The 13,544-nt window shown below is 39.0% G+C and overlaps 2 protein-coding genes across 3 annotated transcripts in view; both read left to right on the top strand.

The window, feature by feature from the left end:
- The first annotated feature begins 142 nt into the window (after positions 1 to 142).
- ogg1 (8-oxoguanine DNA glycosylase) lies at positions 143 to 8,685 on the top strand. Its single transcript, XM_057825742.1, has 7 exons — positions 143 to 372; positions 455 to 801; positions 876 to 1,055; positions 2,171 to 2,349; positions 2,425 to 2,572; positions 2,659 to 2,708; positions 2,783 to 8,685. Exons 1-7 carry the CDS (start codon positions 251 to 253, stop codon positions 2,975 to 2,977), a joined length of 1,221 nt encoding a protein of 406 aa, XP_057681725.1. The 5' UTR covers positions 143 to 250; the 3' UTR covers positions 2,978 to 8,685.
- Positions 8,686 to 12,396: 3,711 nt separating this feature from the next.
- Positions 12,397 to 13,544, top strand: part of LOC130909360 (proline-rich transmembrane protein 3) — a 31,658-nt gene continuing 30,510 nt past the window's right edge. Inside the window, exons 1-2 of one of the 2 annotated variants that reach the window (XM_057825728.1) lie at positions 12,397 to 12,569; positions 12,763 to 12,849. The gene's annotated coding sequence lies outside the window, so the exon portion shown is untranslated. Of the gene's footprint in view, positions 12,570 to 12,613; positions 12,850 to 13,544 lie in introns of those variants that run through there. The other variant, XM_057825719.1, reaches the window with a different exon arrangement.

Here is a 13,544-nt window from a genome sequence, read left to right as displayed (position 1 = left end):
AAGAAAAATCGGGGAGAGTTTCTTATCAAAGAAATGGTTTTTTTTTAATTAACTTTTTGAGTTACAAAAGAAAAAAAAAAGAACAATTTTTTTCGACTTTTTGACGGAGAAGTTAATTACTTCCGGTTTGACATATTCGAACTTCCGGCGGCTGATTGCGAATCGCTCCAACGATGCTATGCGACTTTCCTTTTACTTACATACGCTTTCAGTTACTTACAAATATGTAAAAAATATTTTTTTTTTTTAAATGATTAAAGCTATGGCAACTCATGCGGTTCTGTCAAATGGCGCGAACACGTGGAGAGCTCTAGCATGTCACAAATCAGAGCTGCGACTGGATCTCACTCTTGCTTGTGGGCAGTCTTTCCGGTAGGTCATCACACTGAATGAAAACAAATAGGACATCACCCAAAAATAGATTTTAACTAAGTTAGTGTATATTTTCCTACAGCTGGAGAGAGACCGCAGACGGCCACTGGACCGGAGTGATCGGAGGACGCGTGTGGACACTGACACAGACAGATGACACTTTGTGGTATCACGTTTACAAACAAAATGTAAGAGAAGCAAGTAAAGAAGAAAAGGGAGAAAATGTTGGCGTTTTCCGCAATGAAAAGAAGTTGCAGATCAAATGTGAAGGAGCAATGAAGGAGGAAGAAGTCGTTAACCTCCGGCATGACAAAAATGATGAAGCCACCCTGAGAGATTATTTCCAATTAAAAGTGAATCTGTGTGATCTGTACAAGAAATGGGGCGCAAGAGACCCGCACTTCAAAAAAATAGCTGACATCTTCACAGGTTAGTGGGTGCTTGCATCACCTATCAACAACTAATGACTCATATTCAATCTGCTTTGAATTTTCATTCAACAGGCGTGCGGATGCTCCGGCAGGATCCCACTGAATGCCTCTTTTCCTTTATTTGCACCTCCAACAACCACATTTCTCGTATCCAAGGCATGGTGGAGAGGTTGTGTCAGGCCCATGGTAACTTTCTCTGCCAGCTGGATGAAACCTCATACTATGACTTTCCTTCTCTGTCTGCATTAGCAGGTGCAGTATTTAAACTTGCCACTTGTGTTGTGCTAGTAAAATGGGGTCAAATTCAAGACGCAACAAGCTTTTAAAACAAATCAATGTGTTTATTTCATGTTTCTTGTCGAAACGGTTGTTGGTCATTCTGCATTTGTCACAAAATTCATTTGAAAATTTTTTTTTGGTTTGTTTTCTATTTACAGGTGCTACTAGATCTTGATGAACATTTTAGAATTCTGGACAAATATAATCATCCTTAGTTTTATCTAACCATAATGCTTTTCCCTGTATGGGTTTATTATTAGGGGTGTCAAACGATTAAAATTTTTAATCGAGTTAATTACAGCTTAAAAATTAATTAATCGCAATTAATCGCAATTCAAACCATCTATAAAATATGCCATATTTTTCTGTAAATTATTGTTGGAATGGAAAGATGAGACACAAATGGATATATACATTCAACATACGGTACATAAGTACTGTATTTGTTTATTATAACAATAAATCAACAAGATGGCATTACCATTATTAACATTCTTTTAAAGCGATCCGTGGATAGAAAGACTTGTAGTTCTTAAAAGATAAATGTTCGTACAAGTTATAGAAATTTTTTTATTAAAACCCCTCTCAATGTTTTCGTTTTAATAACATTTGTAAAATTTTCAATCAAAAAATAAACTAGTAGTCCGCTATTGTTGATGTCAGTAATTACTTACACATTAATGCTCATGGGTGCTGAAGCCTATAAAATCAGTCGCACCCAAGCGCCAACAGAGGGCGACAAAACTCAGAAAAACACAACAAGTACACATTTCACTGTACTGTCATTTTAATGTGTGAGCGGGGCATGTGCGTTAATTGCGTCAAATATTTTAACGTGATTAAAAAATTAATTACAGCCCGCTAACGCGATAATTTTGACAGCCCTATTTATTATATTACATTTTTCAAATTGAGTTTGACAGGTTGATGGCCAAATTCATGATGGAAAAACAGATATTAAGTTTTTAAAACCATTTTTAGAATAACAATAATTATTAATTTGGTATTTAAACAGTGGTTTGTAAATATAATACAGTACTCATAATGTGGTGTCAGGGCTAACGAAACAAGCATTTTGTGCGTTGCAGACAGCAGTGTAGAAGCATGCCTCAGGAAACTTGGTTTTGGCTACAGAGCTCGGTTCGTGCAACAAAGTGCAAAGCAGATTTTAAACCAGCATGGTCCTGAATGGCTTGAAACTCTGCGTAGTGTCCCATATGTGGAGGCTCGTGATTCTCTCCGTGCCTTCCCTGGGGTGGGCATTAAGGTATAGTGGATGAAATGGCAACCTGGTCCAAAGTGAACTTGTAAAATGCTCCCCTGGTTATGTGTGGTACTTCAGGTGGCAGATTGTGTATGTCTGATGTCCCTGGATAAGGCAGGCACTGTGCCAGTTGACACTCACGTGTGGCAAATTGCCAAGCGGGACTATAAATACGCAGCCAGCAATGAACCCAAAAGCCTCACAGATAAGATGCACAAAGACATTGGTTTGTATTCATTTTACTCTTCTGCCACATTTTGGAAACATCCATCAAAGTCAACCCGCAGTAATTTGTTTTACACTTCTACACAGGGGATTTCTTTAGGAATCTGTGGGGTCCTTATGCTGGCTGGGCACATTCTGTAAGTTCATCTATCACTGAACTTCTCCGAACATTTTGTTCACTTTAACCACAAAGTGTCTTTCAATTCTTTAGGTGTTATTCTGTGCTGATCTCAAGAAATTCCAAAAGATGAAAGAAATGCCACACCTGAAAAGAGCAAAGAACGACTATGACTGTGAAAGCATGGTAACATGCAAAAAAGCAAATATTAAGACTGCAAAAAAATCTACAGTAAAAAAAAGGGAAACCCAAATCAGCTTTTCAAAAGAAACGACAAACCTCTATTAAGGAGGAGAAGGTAGTGTAACATAATTTTACAGTGTACAGTTTGATACTACAATTTTATTGAAGAAATATAAATGCAAACGGGTAACTTTAGGGCATGATAACTTGCAAGGCAAAAGTCACTTCTTCGTTCATATAGATCTATTATTTTATGAATTTTCAAACATGGAAACAAGGGCATAGGTTTACCTAGGGACGGTAGGGACAAAACACTACCAACTTTTCAGGATGCTCAAATTGTCCCCACCAACTTTTAAGGAATTTATTTGCACTATATAATGACTTCAGTTATATGGATCATTTAGATTGTCTTTCCATATGTTGTATGGATAGAATTGACCCTACCAATATTAAATGAATTATTCTCATTAAGTTCAGACTTACATTTACGTCTCGCTGAACTGCCAGTCCATTTTTTTCCCTCCTCAAATGCACGTTTGATTGGCTGATGACTAGGTGTTGAAATCACATAAAGTGCAAGCATCACTTGTATTTTTAGTTTAAAACATATTGTATGGCTCTCACGGAATTGCATTTTTAAAAATGTGGTGTTAATGGCTCCCTCAGCCAAAAATGTTCCCGACCCTTGGGTTAAGTAGTATTTTCCCCCGCAGCACCCACAAAAAAACAACCACGGTAAATTTCCTTTATATGGAGCGAATCTGAATGAATCTATTTTGTCTTATTAATGTCCTGTCCCCTGCAAAAAGTGTACATTCAGGTTATGTTGTTATAGCGTCCCACTAATGTTGAAACCAAACCTTCGCCTTTGCATGGAACTATGCAAGCATGCATCCTTTGAAAAAGCAAGCCCACACACGTTGCTTCACAGAAATGGCCTCGAGATGGCAGTACACACTGGGAAATATAACCTTGCATGACAGTGTCACATATGGGTCACTTGCCTTAACCAGTCTATTTTAAACATGAAGAGCAAGCAGCAGTCTTTCACTGAGTGAATGAATGTACTTTATTCGTATTCCTGGTATCAATGCAATACATCATGACTTTTGTGTAAGAATCCAAAACACGTCAATGGGCATTGTTCTGTATCACATTGATGTGTGTTTCTGTTGTGTTCGGTGTTTGTGTCCTCATTTTTATTAGCAATAGTTTGCCTGTGTCAGCTGGCCTTTTTACAGCAGGGATTGTAGCTGTCTCTTGTCACTGCCTTTCTGACAAAAACACTGACACTTTGTGACATTAACAATATGCGATATCTATATTCATCGTGTACATGTTAAGGTTTTATTTTCTCCTCAACGAAAGTATTGAGGTGCATTTTGAATGCACTTGCATATATGTTTACGTGTGTGTCATACGACCGTATGCGTTTTTTCTACAGGCAAGTGTGCAGCCATGTGTATTCATGAAAATGTGAGTCAGCGTTCATGCCCATTCGGTTTAAGCTGAACACAGGCTGGGGCCCTGCTGTAGGGCAGAGTCAGGCGAGAGAGGAACATCAGAGTGAGAATGGAGTTAAGAGAGCAGCAAAAATGAAACAAAAAGGGAGGGTTTGGCAAACTACACTCAGGGTAGACACATGTTTTTGAAAGGAAAGGCCACGTGCTGCAGCTGAACATACAAGTTATATAAGTGATATTTTTGTGTTTGTGTTTGTGGGGATCTCATCTGCTTTGACTCCTTTGTTACTTCAACACCAGGGGGCGTAGCATTTTGCCGTCGCAGAAGAAAAAGTTGTCTTCTGATATAACTCGCGAGTTTACCGTTTATTCACTGAGTGACAAAGCTGGTAACTGAATTCATTCATCAGATTAATATTCCCTTTTGAAATGAATTTAGATGCCATTCTTGGGGCCCGGAAAACACCATTTCCAAAATTTATGTTTTTAGTAGAGAAACATAGCTCTGAATGAAAATATGATTTATAAAAAGGAATTAAATAATTTTAGAAAGTTCGATTGACGTCACTTTGGACATACTGAAAGTCACACAGCTATAGTCAGCATATTTACTTCATCCATGCTTAGTGAATTTCCGTCCTTGACGTAATACTTCCAAATCTCCGCTCGCTGCAAGTTGCTTGCAACTGAGGATACTTCACCAGCATACACAACCATCCAGGATCAACTGACACCAAAAGAACAGACTCTCATTTGACACTCACTATACATCTGAAAAATTCAATTCAATTTTATTTGTATAGCCCTGGATCACAACAAGGTTGTCTCAAAGGGCTTTGCAGAGGCAATATGATACACAATAAGAAACAGCAAATGAAGCAACAAAGATGAATAAATAAAGTTCAAGTCCTGGGTATCCCCCATCCTTAGACCCTCCATGTCGGCAAGGAAAAACTCCAAAAACTCCAGAGTCTTGGGGAGAAAATGAGAAACCTTGGGGAGTACCACAGTCAGGAGAGATCCACTCCCAGGACGGATAGACGGGAAGCCCCAGGACTGCGAATGGGAATTAGCAGGCGAAGTTACAGTCCGTAAAGATGCAGTGGAGTAAAGGAGCAAGAAGAGGTCCATCTAGCCAGATGAGACGGGGGTGACTTCACTTGTTCAGTACTGCAGGTTCTTGAGGGAAAGCCCCACTTCTGAGTCTCGTGACTCCAATTTTGTATTGTGACCCCAAAAAAAAGTGATGGTCCATTATTTAAAAAATAAATAAATAAATAAATGTAAATTAGGGAACATGTGAGTCAAGGTGCCACTGTATTTGTTTCTGAACTGTCTTTAAGCAACCACGAGCAACATATTTGGTAACATTTTATTTGAATGCTTGTTATGACAATGTCATAAAACTCATAATCATTACATGACACCTTTCATAATCAAGAATGGATGGTTATGGCAAATGTCATAACCCTAACAGTTCCTAAAACAAATCTCAAAAGACATTTGAAAAGATGTCATCTTTGCATCAAAAGTGATCAAATTTAATCAACACTTAATGACATCTGTCATAAACATTCATATCCATGACAGATGTCATGACATGATTATTAGTCTAAGAACTGTCATAAGAAGCATTCAAATAAAGTGTAGCTATATATTTTACCCTTCTACTGTATAGAACACATCTGCAAATGTAATTAGGGCATTGAAACTACAATTAGTTTAAAAAACTGATACTTCCCCCAAATGGTCTAAGCCAGTGGTTCTTAACCTTGGGAAAGGTACCGAACCCCACAATTTTCACATGTGCATTCACCAAACCCTTCGGAATTAGATGATAAAGCAGTTTTTCCAAATTTAGAACCGATATAGGTAAGCTAGCAAGCTAATATCAAAGCAAATTAATGTTCAGATTTCATCTCATTTTGACATGTTTTTAAACGGGTCAAAATTTGATGTTTATTGTTTTTAATCTTTACAGTCCTGAAACATGCATTTGGCATGTAGCTGTCCTACAGTCATTTCATCACGTCACGTGGCCAAGACTGGCCCAATGTGCATATCTTTGAATTTTTCATTCAAATTTGGAGGGATAAATTTAATATTGTTCAACACTAAGCCTGTTAAGTTGCGTAAACTTTGAGCTTGTAGTTTCTGTAAGTTTACATCTCAAATGATATCAAGTTTAACGAAACACACTGTATGTAATTATTAGTGTACAAAATGATTGATAAAATTTGTACATAACACCAATAAGTGCAAAGTAGAAAAGCAAAACATGAATCTTGACACAAAAACTACAATAATTAGGGGGGAAAATGAATAGAAATAATTTTGCTTTAGGCTGTTGCTTTTCTCGTGAGAAAATTGAGACATTTCATTTCACTGTTCATTTTTTGTTTTTCTTTTAATGTCTTCATTCTGTTATGAAAAGGCGAGCTGTTAAATATGGATCCAAACACAGAGTTGGAAGTTTGTTGTATTTATTACGAAACGATAACTAAGGGAGCACGCCAGAACACGCGAGACAAAATACAAATCAAAAATGGCACAAACCTTGTCGGCGAGAGAACCAAGGAGAAGGCACAAAGGCCGGAAAAAGGCTAAAGCAAGTGATGGCAAAGTCCAACAAAAATACTAGCACAACAACATGATAACAAAAAATACAAACGTAAATGGCAAGTAGAACTCGAGATGATGCACACAGCGGTAAGCAAGCAGTTTGGCAAGTAATAGTCCGACACTTGCAGATGGTGACATGCTTCCTTAAATATTGAGCTTTCCTAATGAAGCACAGGTGTCTTATTACCCCGCCCATCTGGCTCAATCAGGTGCTGGATACAGGAAAAAAAAACTGAGAACGCAACCAAACAACACACGTTCTGTGTCTAAACCTTCGCTGAACCCTTGGTGTTTGATTGAACTCAGGTAAAGAACCACTGGGCTAAGCATATCCACCCTCTACTTACTTAAGCAATGAATGTTGTTACTATTAAATAGTAACAGATGCATTGCAATGTGTAATACATTGGCTAGGATGGATAAAATTATGAGATGTGAATTCATCTTAGATGTGGTCCAAGTGGTGGAACCCTAATGCTGTTGGAGCTGGTCCTCACGTGGAAAGGGGCCCATAATTGGGTTGATTAATCATTCGTGTCAAGACACCCACAGACAGAGAAAAAGTTGGGCGTGTAAGTTTGCATGAGAATATATTTGGGCTGTTATTTGTTAAATGAAGCCGTCTTTCTGTATGAAGTACAAAGTACTTCCTCGCAATTGATAGGGCTCAGCCTCTGGCTGACAAGTGATGAAAGTCCAGTGTGGAGTTTCACATCTCCTCTACCTAGGATCAATTAAAATGACTAAGTGGAATGTGTTCATCAAATTGATTAAAGATACAGATGTTTTAACTTTAAAGTGGTCACAGTGCTAAACAAACTAGTTTCTAAAGGCACTATTGTATTTGTGTGTTGAATTAAAAGTTCTCACTTCCCATGTTTAAGCCCTTCATCTTGCTGGCTCAGTTACAGTCTAATGGTATTAGGGCAATCCTGTGTCGCGCACAGGTTATTTTAGGATTACACTGCGCACTGCACATGTAACAATAATGGCTGCTTGCTTTGTGCATGTGCCACCAAGAAAGAGAACTCTAGTACATTAGCCACAACTCTTCACAATGTGTTATTATTGTGGTCGTATTTTGTGCAACGTCATGATGGCCGATAGGTTTAACACTGTATATTGATTTTCTCAGTAGATACCACTCGGTTATAATATAATACGGTTCTATGTAACTGCCAAGAACAATAACAATATTTGTAATCGAGTGGTGGTAGGTAATGAAGTATAAATACAGTATTTTGTCATTGTGTCGCTGGTATTTTTTTTTTGTTAATCTTCCCCAAATTTCAGATTGCTACTGTCAACTGCGGTTCATATCTGGATTGTACTATGAAATTATTACTAGTTTTATGTCTTGAGACTTATTCAAGATGATTGTTTGATCTCGCCGGCTCCAAAATTGATTTGTCATGAATGCGTTGTCCTGTGACAATAACCTCCAGGCATTAACAAATTGTCCTTGTAATCTGAAAACACACAACGGTAAGATCGATTTTTGCAGTCGTCATCATTACCTGCAGGTAATTGATATATTTTTTGTTGATGTTTGTCAGTTGACAACATTAACATTTTGTTTTACATTAATGAAAAATAGAGCATTTTCATAACATGTTCTTTACAACTGCATTGTGGTTCGTTGGCATTATGCACTGTATGCATTTGTTCCCTCAGTGCCAGTAGCAAGTCCCAAGCACAAAAGACAGTAGGTGGGGGCAGAAAAGTAGGCCCAGTGCCAAGGTGCAGCATGATGATGCAGTAAGATGGAACTCATCTCATATTCCACCATGTTGCCCTTTGGTGATGCATGGTATCTGCTCCCCCCTTCACCTGCAAACGCATACAACATTTGGAGACATTGTTCTGGCCACTTCTAGCCTGATCCTTCACTGGTGGTCAAGGCAACTGCATTAAAAGGAGAGAAAGTGATAAATTAGTAGAAATGTATGGTGAAAAAAAAAAAGCCTCAACAAGCAAAAGTAGCGTAGCCTGCAGTTGCGTACACAGTTGTTGTAACTTTAGACTTTCAGAATGTACAGTAAACTAGTACTTTATGACATTTATTTGTCTTTACATCCCTATTACTATTTTACAGTATGTCTACGTGACATGAGTGTTGTACATAATGGTATGAGTGTGTTTGGTGTTCTTAGCAATGAATCATAGGCGGAGATTGAGGGGGGGGGCAGTGATTCCCCTGGTGGCTGATAAATGTAATTGCACGTAATTAATTGACTTTCCAATATATTAGTTGAAAGGAGTTAATAATTTTTGACATAAGGCTTAATCTTCGAGTTAGCGGGGGTTTAATTAGTCAGTGGAGTTGATTTCAACAAATTCGGTGCAGATGGTGGTTATTTGTTTGTTTCAGGGCTCCTGAATGGCTAAGCTAGTGCGAGTCAATGGTGCCTACCTAGCATACCAATAAAAAACAACATGCACGCATGAGAATCATCAATGACCAATGCATTCAGTAATGTTGGCTATGTTTTCAGGATAAAGTTTTTAAAACCTACTATTGCATGTCAATAATGGTAGTATGAACAGCAACATTTATAATGCACTGCAGGGAACAGGCTGTCTAGGCAAGCAGAGCGAGTGATATCACATCGTTTTTTTTCACCACTAATATTTTTTTGACCGGGCACGAGTGGCCAGAGCACTCCTCTCTGTTGTAGTCGGATTACACATCTAAAAAAAATAGTCATGCAGAATAAAATTACTTACGGTAGTTTGGTGTGACATTGTTTTGGCCGCATGGGTAGTTCGAACAACGATCTGCATTTTAAATTTATTTCACTGTTGGATCTGTTAATATTGTTTTTCATTGGCTTGAATCAAGGATTGAACACGAACAGTGTCAAGATACAGTGTATCACAAAAGTGAGTACACCCCTCACATTTCTGCAGATATTTATATCTTTTCATGTGACGACACTGAAAAAATGGACACTTTGACACAATGAAAAGTAGTCTGTGTGCAGCTTATATAAGAGAGTCAATTTATTTTCCCCTCAAAATAACTCAAAATATAGCCGTTAATATCTAACTCCCTGGCAACAAAAGTGAGTACACCCCTATGAAAAAACGTACATCCCTAAATGTCCAAATTGAGTACTGCTTGTCATGTTCCCACCAAAATGTCATGTGACACGTTACAGGAGTGCTGTCAGCATTACTGCAGAGATTGATGAGGTGGAGGGCCAGCCTGGCAGTGCTCAGACCATACGCTGCACTGTACATCAAATTGGTGTGCATGGCTGTCACTCCAGGAGGAAGCCTCTTCTGGAAGACGGTACACAAGAAAGCCCGCAAACTGTTTGCTAAAGACATGTCAACAAAGCACATGGATTACTGGAACCATGTCCTATAATAAGCATGTCAACAAAGCACATGGATTACTGGAACCATGTCCTATGGTCTGATGAGACGGGCGGGCTTTCTTGTGTACCGTCTTCAGAAGAGGCTTCCTCCTGGGGTGACAGCCATGCACACCAATTTGATGCTGATTGCGGCGTATGGTATGAGCACTAACAGGCTGACCCCCCACCTCTTCAATCTCTGCAGCAACGCTGACAGCCCTCCTGTAGCGAGTCACATGACATTTTGGAGGGAAAATGACAAGCAGTACTCAATTTGGGCATTTAGGGATCTACGTTTTTTAATAGGGGTGTACTCACTTTTGTTGCCAGGGAGTTAGATATTAATGGCTATATTTTGAGTTATTTCAAGGGGAAAATAAATTAACTCTGTTATAAAAGCTGCACAGACTACTTTTCATTGTGTCAAAGAGTCATTTTTTCAGTGTTGTCCCATGAAAAGATATACTTAAATATCTGCAGAAATGCGAGGAGTGTACTCACTTTTGTGATACACTGTATATATATGAAAAACTGACAAAAGTCAAATTCTGCAATGAATGTACTATAGATCTTAGCAACTAATGCATCCGAAATGCCAATATCATCTTCTAATTCAACCACATTGCAAAAAAGTGGAAAAGTGTATTTTCCCCCTGAAAACATTCAGGTGTATTTAAGCTTTACGTATATAGACCCTACCCACGTGACGTCACAACTCCGCTCTCCTGAATGGTACCGCCCACTTGTCCGTCAAAACATAGTGTTAACCTGTTACGGCTACGTACATTTCTCCTATTTACGGCGTGTTTTTCTGCTCCTTAACATTAATAATCAAAATGGTGAAGGCGTGTGTGGCTGTTGGTTGCACTAACAGAGAAGATGGAAGGAGAGACTTGAAGTTTTACCGTATTCCGAGGGATCCAAAGAGAAGAGCAAAATGGACGGCTGCAATTCGACGTGAAAACTGGGCACCAAAAAATCACCACAGACTATGTAGTAGTCATTTTATATCCGGTAAGATGCATTTAAGATATACTTAGAGGGTTTTGGGCTGACAAATAACCACAATTAAGATCATTGCGAGGCTAATCGCCGACAACATACGACGTAGTACGACATAGTTTCAAATTCAAGATGTTTGTGACTTCCCTTTCTTCCACCATCGTTATTTTTTGAATAATATTTAGCTGGTACCAAGTGAAAGAAACTGGCCTCGTCTACGGGGCTGACAAATAACCACAATTAAGATCATTGCGAGGCTAATCGCCGACAACATACGACGTAGTACGATATAGTTTCAAATTCAAGATGTTTGTTTGTGTTATTTTTTGAATAATATTTAGCTGGTAACAAGTGAAAGAAACTGGCCTCGTCTACGGGGCTGACAAATAACCACAATTAAGATCATTGCTAGGCTAATCGCCGACAACATACACGTATGTATGTAGTGAGAGTGCTATCGCTAAACCATATAAACATTAAAAGCCTTAACTCCATTGACAAACGACATGAAATACATTAGACTTGACAGTGGATGTTAGCAATAACAAAAGATTTTGAATTGAAAATTTCGTAACTCACCTTTCCAAGCACAAGATAGATTCCTGCCGAATTTTCGTGGACGAGGACCTGTTTCACCCAACCAGCAACGAAGTATTCATAAGCCTCCAAGCTCTTGAAGTTTTTCAAATTTTCGTGAGAATAGGCTGATTTTGTGAGGACAAGATAATTGTAAATATCAGCGTAGCAGATGTCAGGCAGACAGGGCGAAGACAGTGGCTCGAAAAACATCGATTTGGGCATCAAATATGGATCTGGCGACTGTATAGAACGAAGCTTTTCCACATAACGCCTTTTATGCAAAACATCCAGTGAGTTTACGGCATCAGAAAGCACCGGGTCTTCCATGAAATGCATTTTAAATTCCTCGATCAATTGAAACCAATGCTAATCCAGAGACAAAATGACGGACAAGTGGGCGGAACCATACAGCGAGCACGTGGTTTTGTGACGTCGGTGGGTAGGGTCTACAGCGTAAAATGTTTCAGGACCTCCTCTCTCCCAAAATGTTATGGCTGAAAGTGTGAATAGCATTTCACTTGATTCGGTGTAAGTAATTTGAATTCCGAGCATGGTCACGTAACAAATTAAATATGTAAGTCAAGGTACCACGCGAGGATATCAGTGTGTGACGTCACGATGTGATCGCCGATCTCACTCTGTCCGTGGTTGGCTGCGGGTTCCTTGGTGAGCAATCGCGTTCTCCTGCCCGGGGGTGGGGGTTGAACACCGAACATATGGAGAGAGATGCGGCGGTCGGTCGGAGGGAGGGGGCCGTATCCCTCTCGCTGACTTCAGTCAAGCCTCTTCATGAGCTCACCGGAGGCTACCGAGCAGCACAGAGCTGATCGAGCGTTCACTCTGTTTCGTATTTCTCCAGGAATCCTCGGCGGATTATGGACATTGCCCCCCCCAGATAACACATCCTAAACGGCGTCGTGCCGCAGACGAGCCGCGGAACCAGCAGGTACGTCAAATATTTACAGTATTGTGAAGGCACTGCGGTGCGGCGTCACTTTGCGCAGTGATATACTGTGGTGAAGCATCGTGCCAATAGTAATGTTACTGTAGTTCATATCTGTTTATCGCCATTGTAACATTTTACCATATACTCATGAGTGATTTTAATTTGGGGGGGTTGCTGTGGGTAAAATTGCAGTGTGTGAGTGACTATATTTGGTTAGGAATTGGTGATGCTGGAAGATGAAAGGGCCTCCATAAATTGGAATAATGTAAACATAACATTCCTGAGGAAACAAATGAAATGTTTTGGGGGTTGGCAGTAGAGTTTGAGGATAAAGATGTACAACTGATATGAATTTGCCGATTTTGTTTTACTATACATGTATATGAATACTGTATAAATATATATATTTAATAAAGTGGCACACTGACTTAAGAGGTGTCATTTAAAACTTGGAACACAGTTTATTCGTATATCAAATAAATTTTTAAGTTAATTTAAAAGGGAAAGTTAAATGCCAATAATCCGTTACGACAGACACATTTTTGATAATTCCCTTGATAAAGTAATTTTAATTATTATAAAAAATGATGATAATAGAAGAGAATTAGTAGACTTACTTCATAAAGTGTAATTCGACTAAAAGCCACACATCCAAACTGTAGTGTTGTTTGTGTGTGTGCCTTTCAGTAGTTTAC

Source organism: Corythoichthys intestinalis, chromosome 2 (assembly GCF_030265065.1).
Source record: "Corythoichthys intestinalis isolate RoL2023-P3 chromosome 2, ASM3026506v1, whole genome shotgun sequence".
Classification (NCBI taxonomy): domain Eukaryota; kingdom Metazoa; phylum Chordata; class Actinopteri; order Syngnathiformes; family Syngnathidae; genus Corythoichthys; species Corythoichthys intestinalis.
Note: the sequence above shows the minus strand (reverse complement) of the source record. Positions and strands in the feature narration are given on the sequence as shown.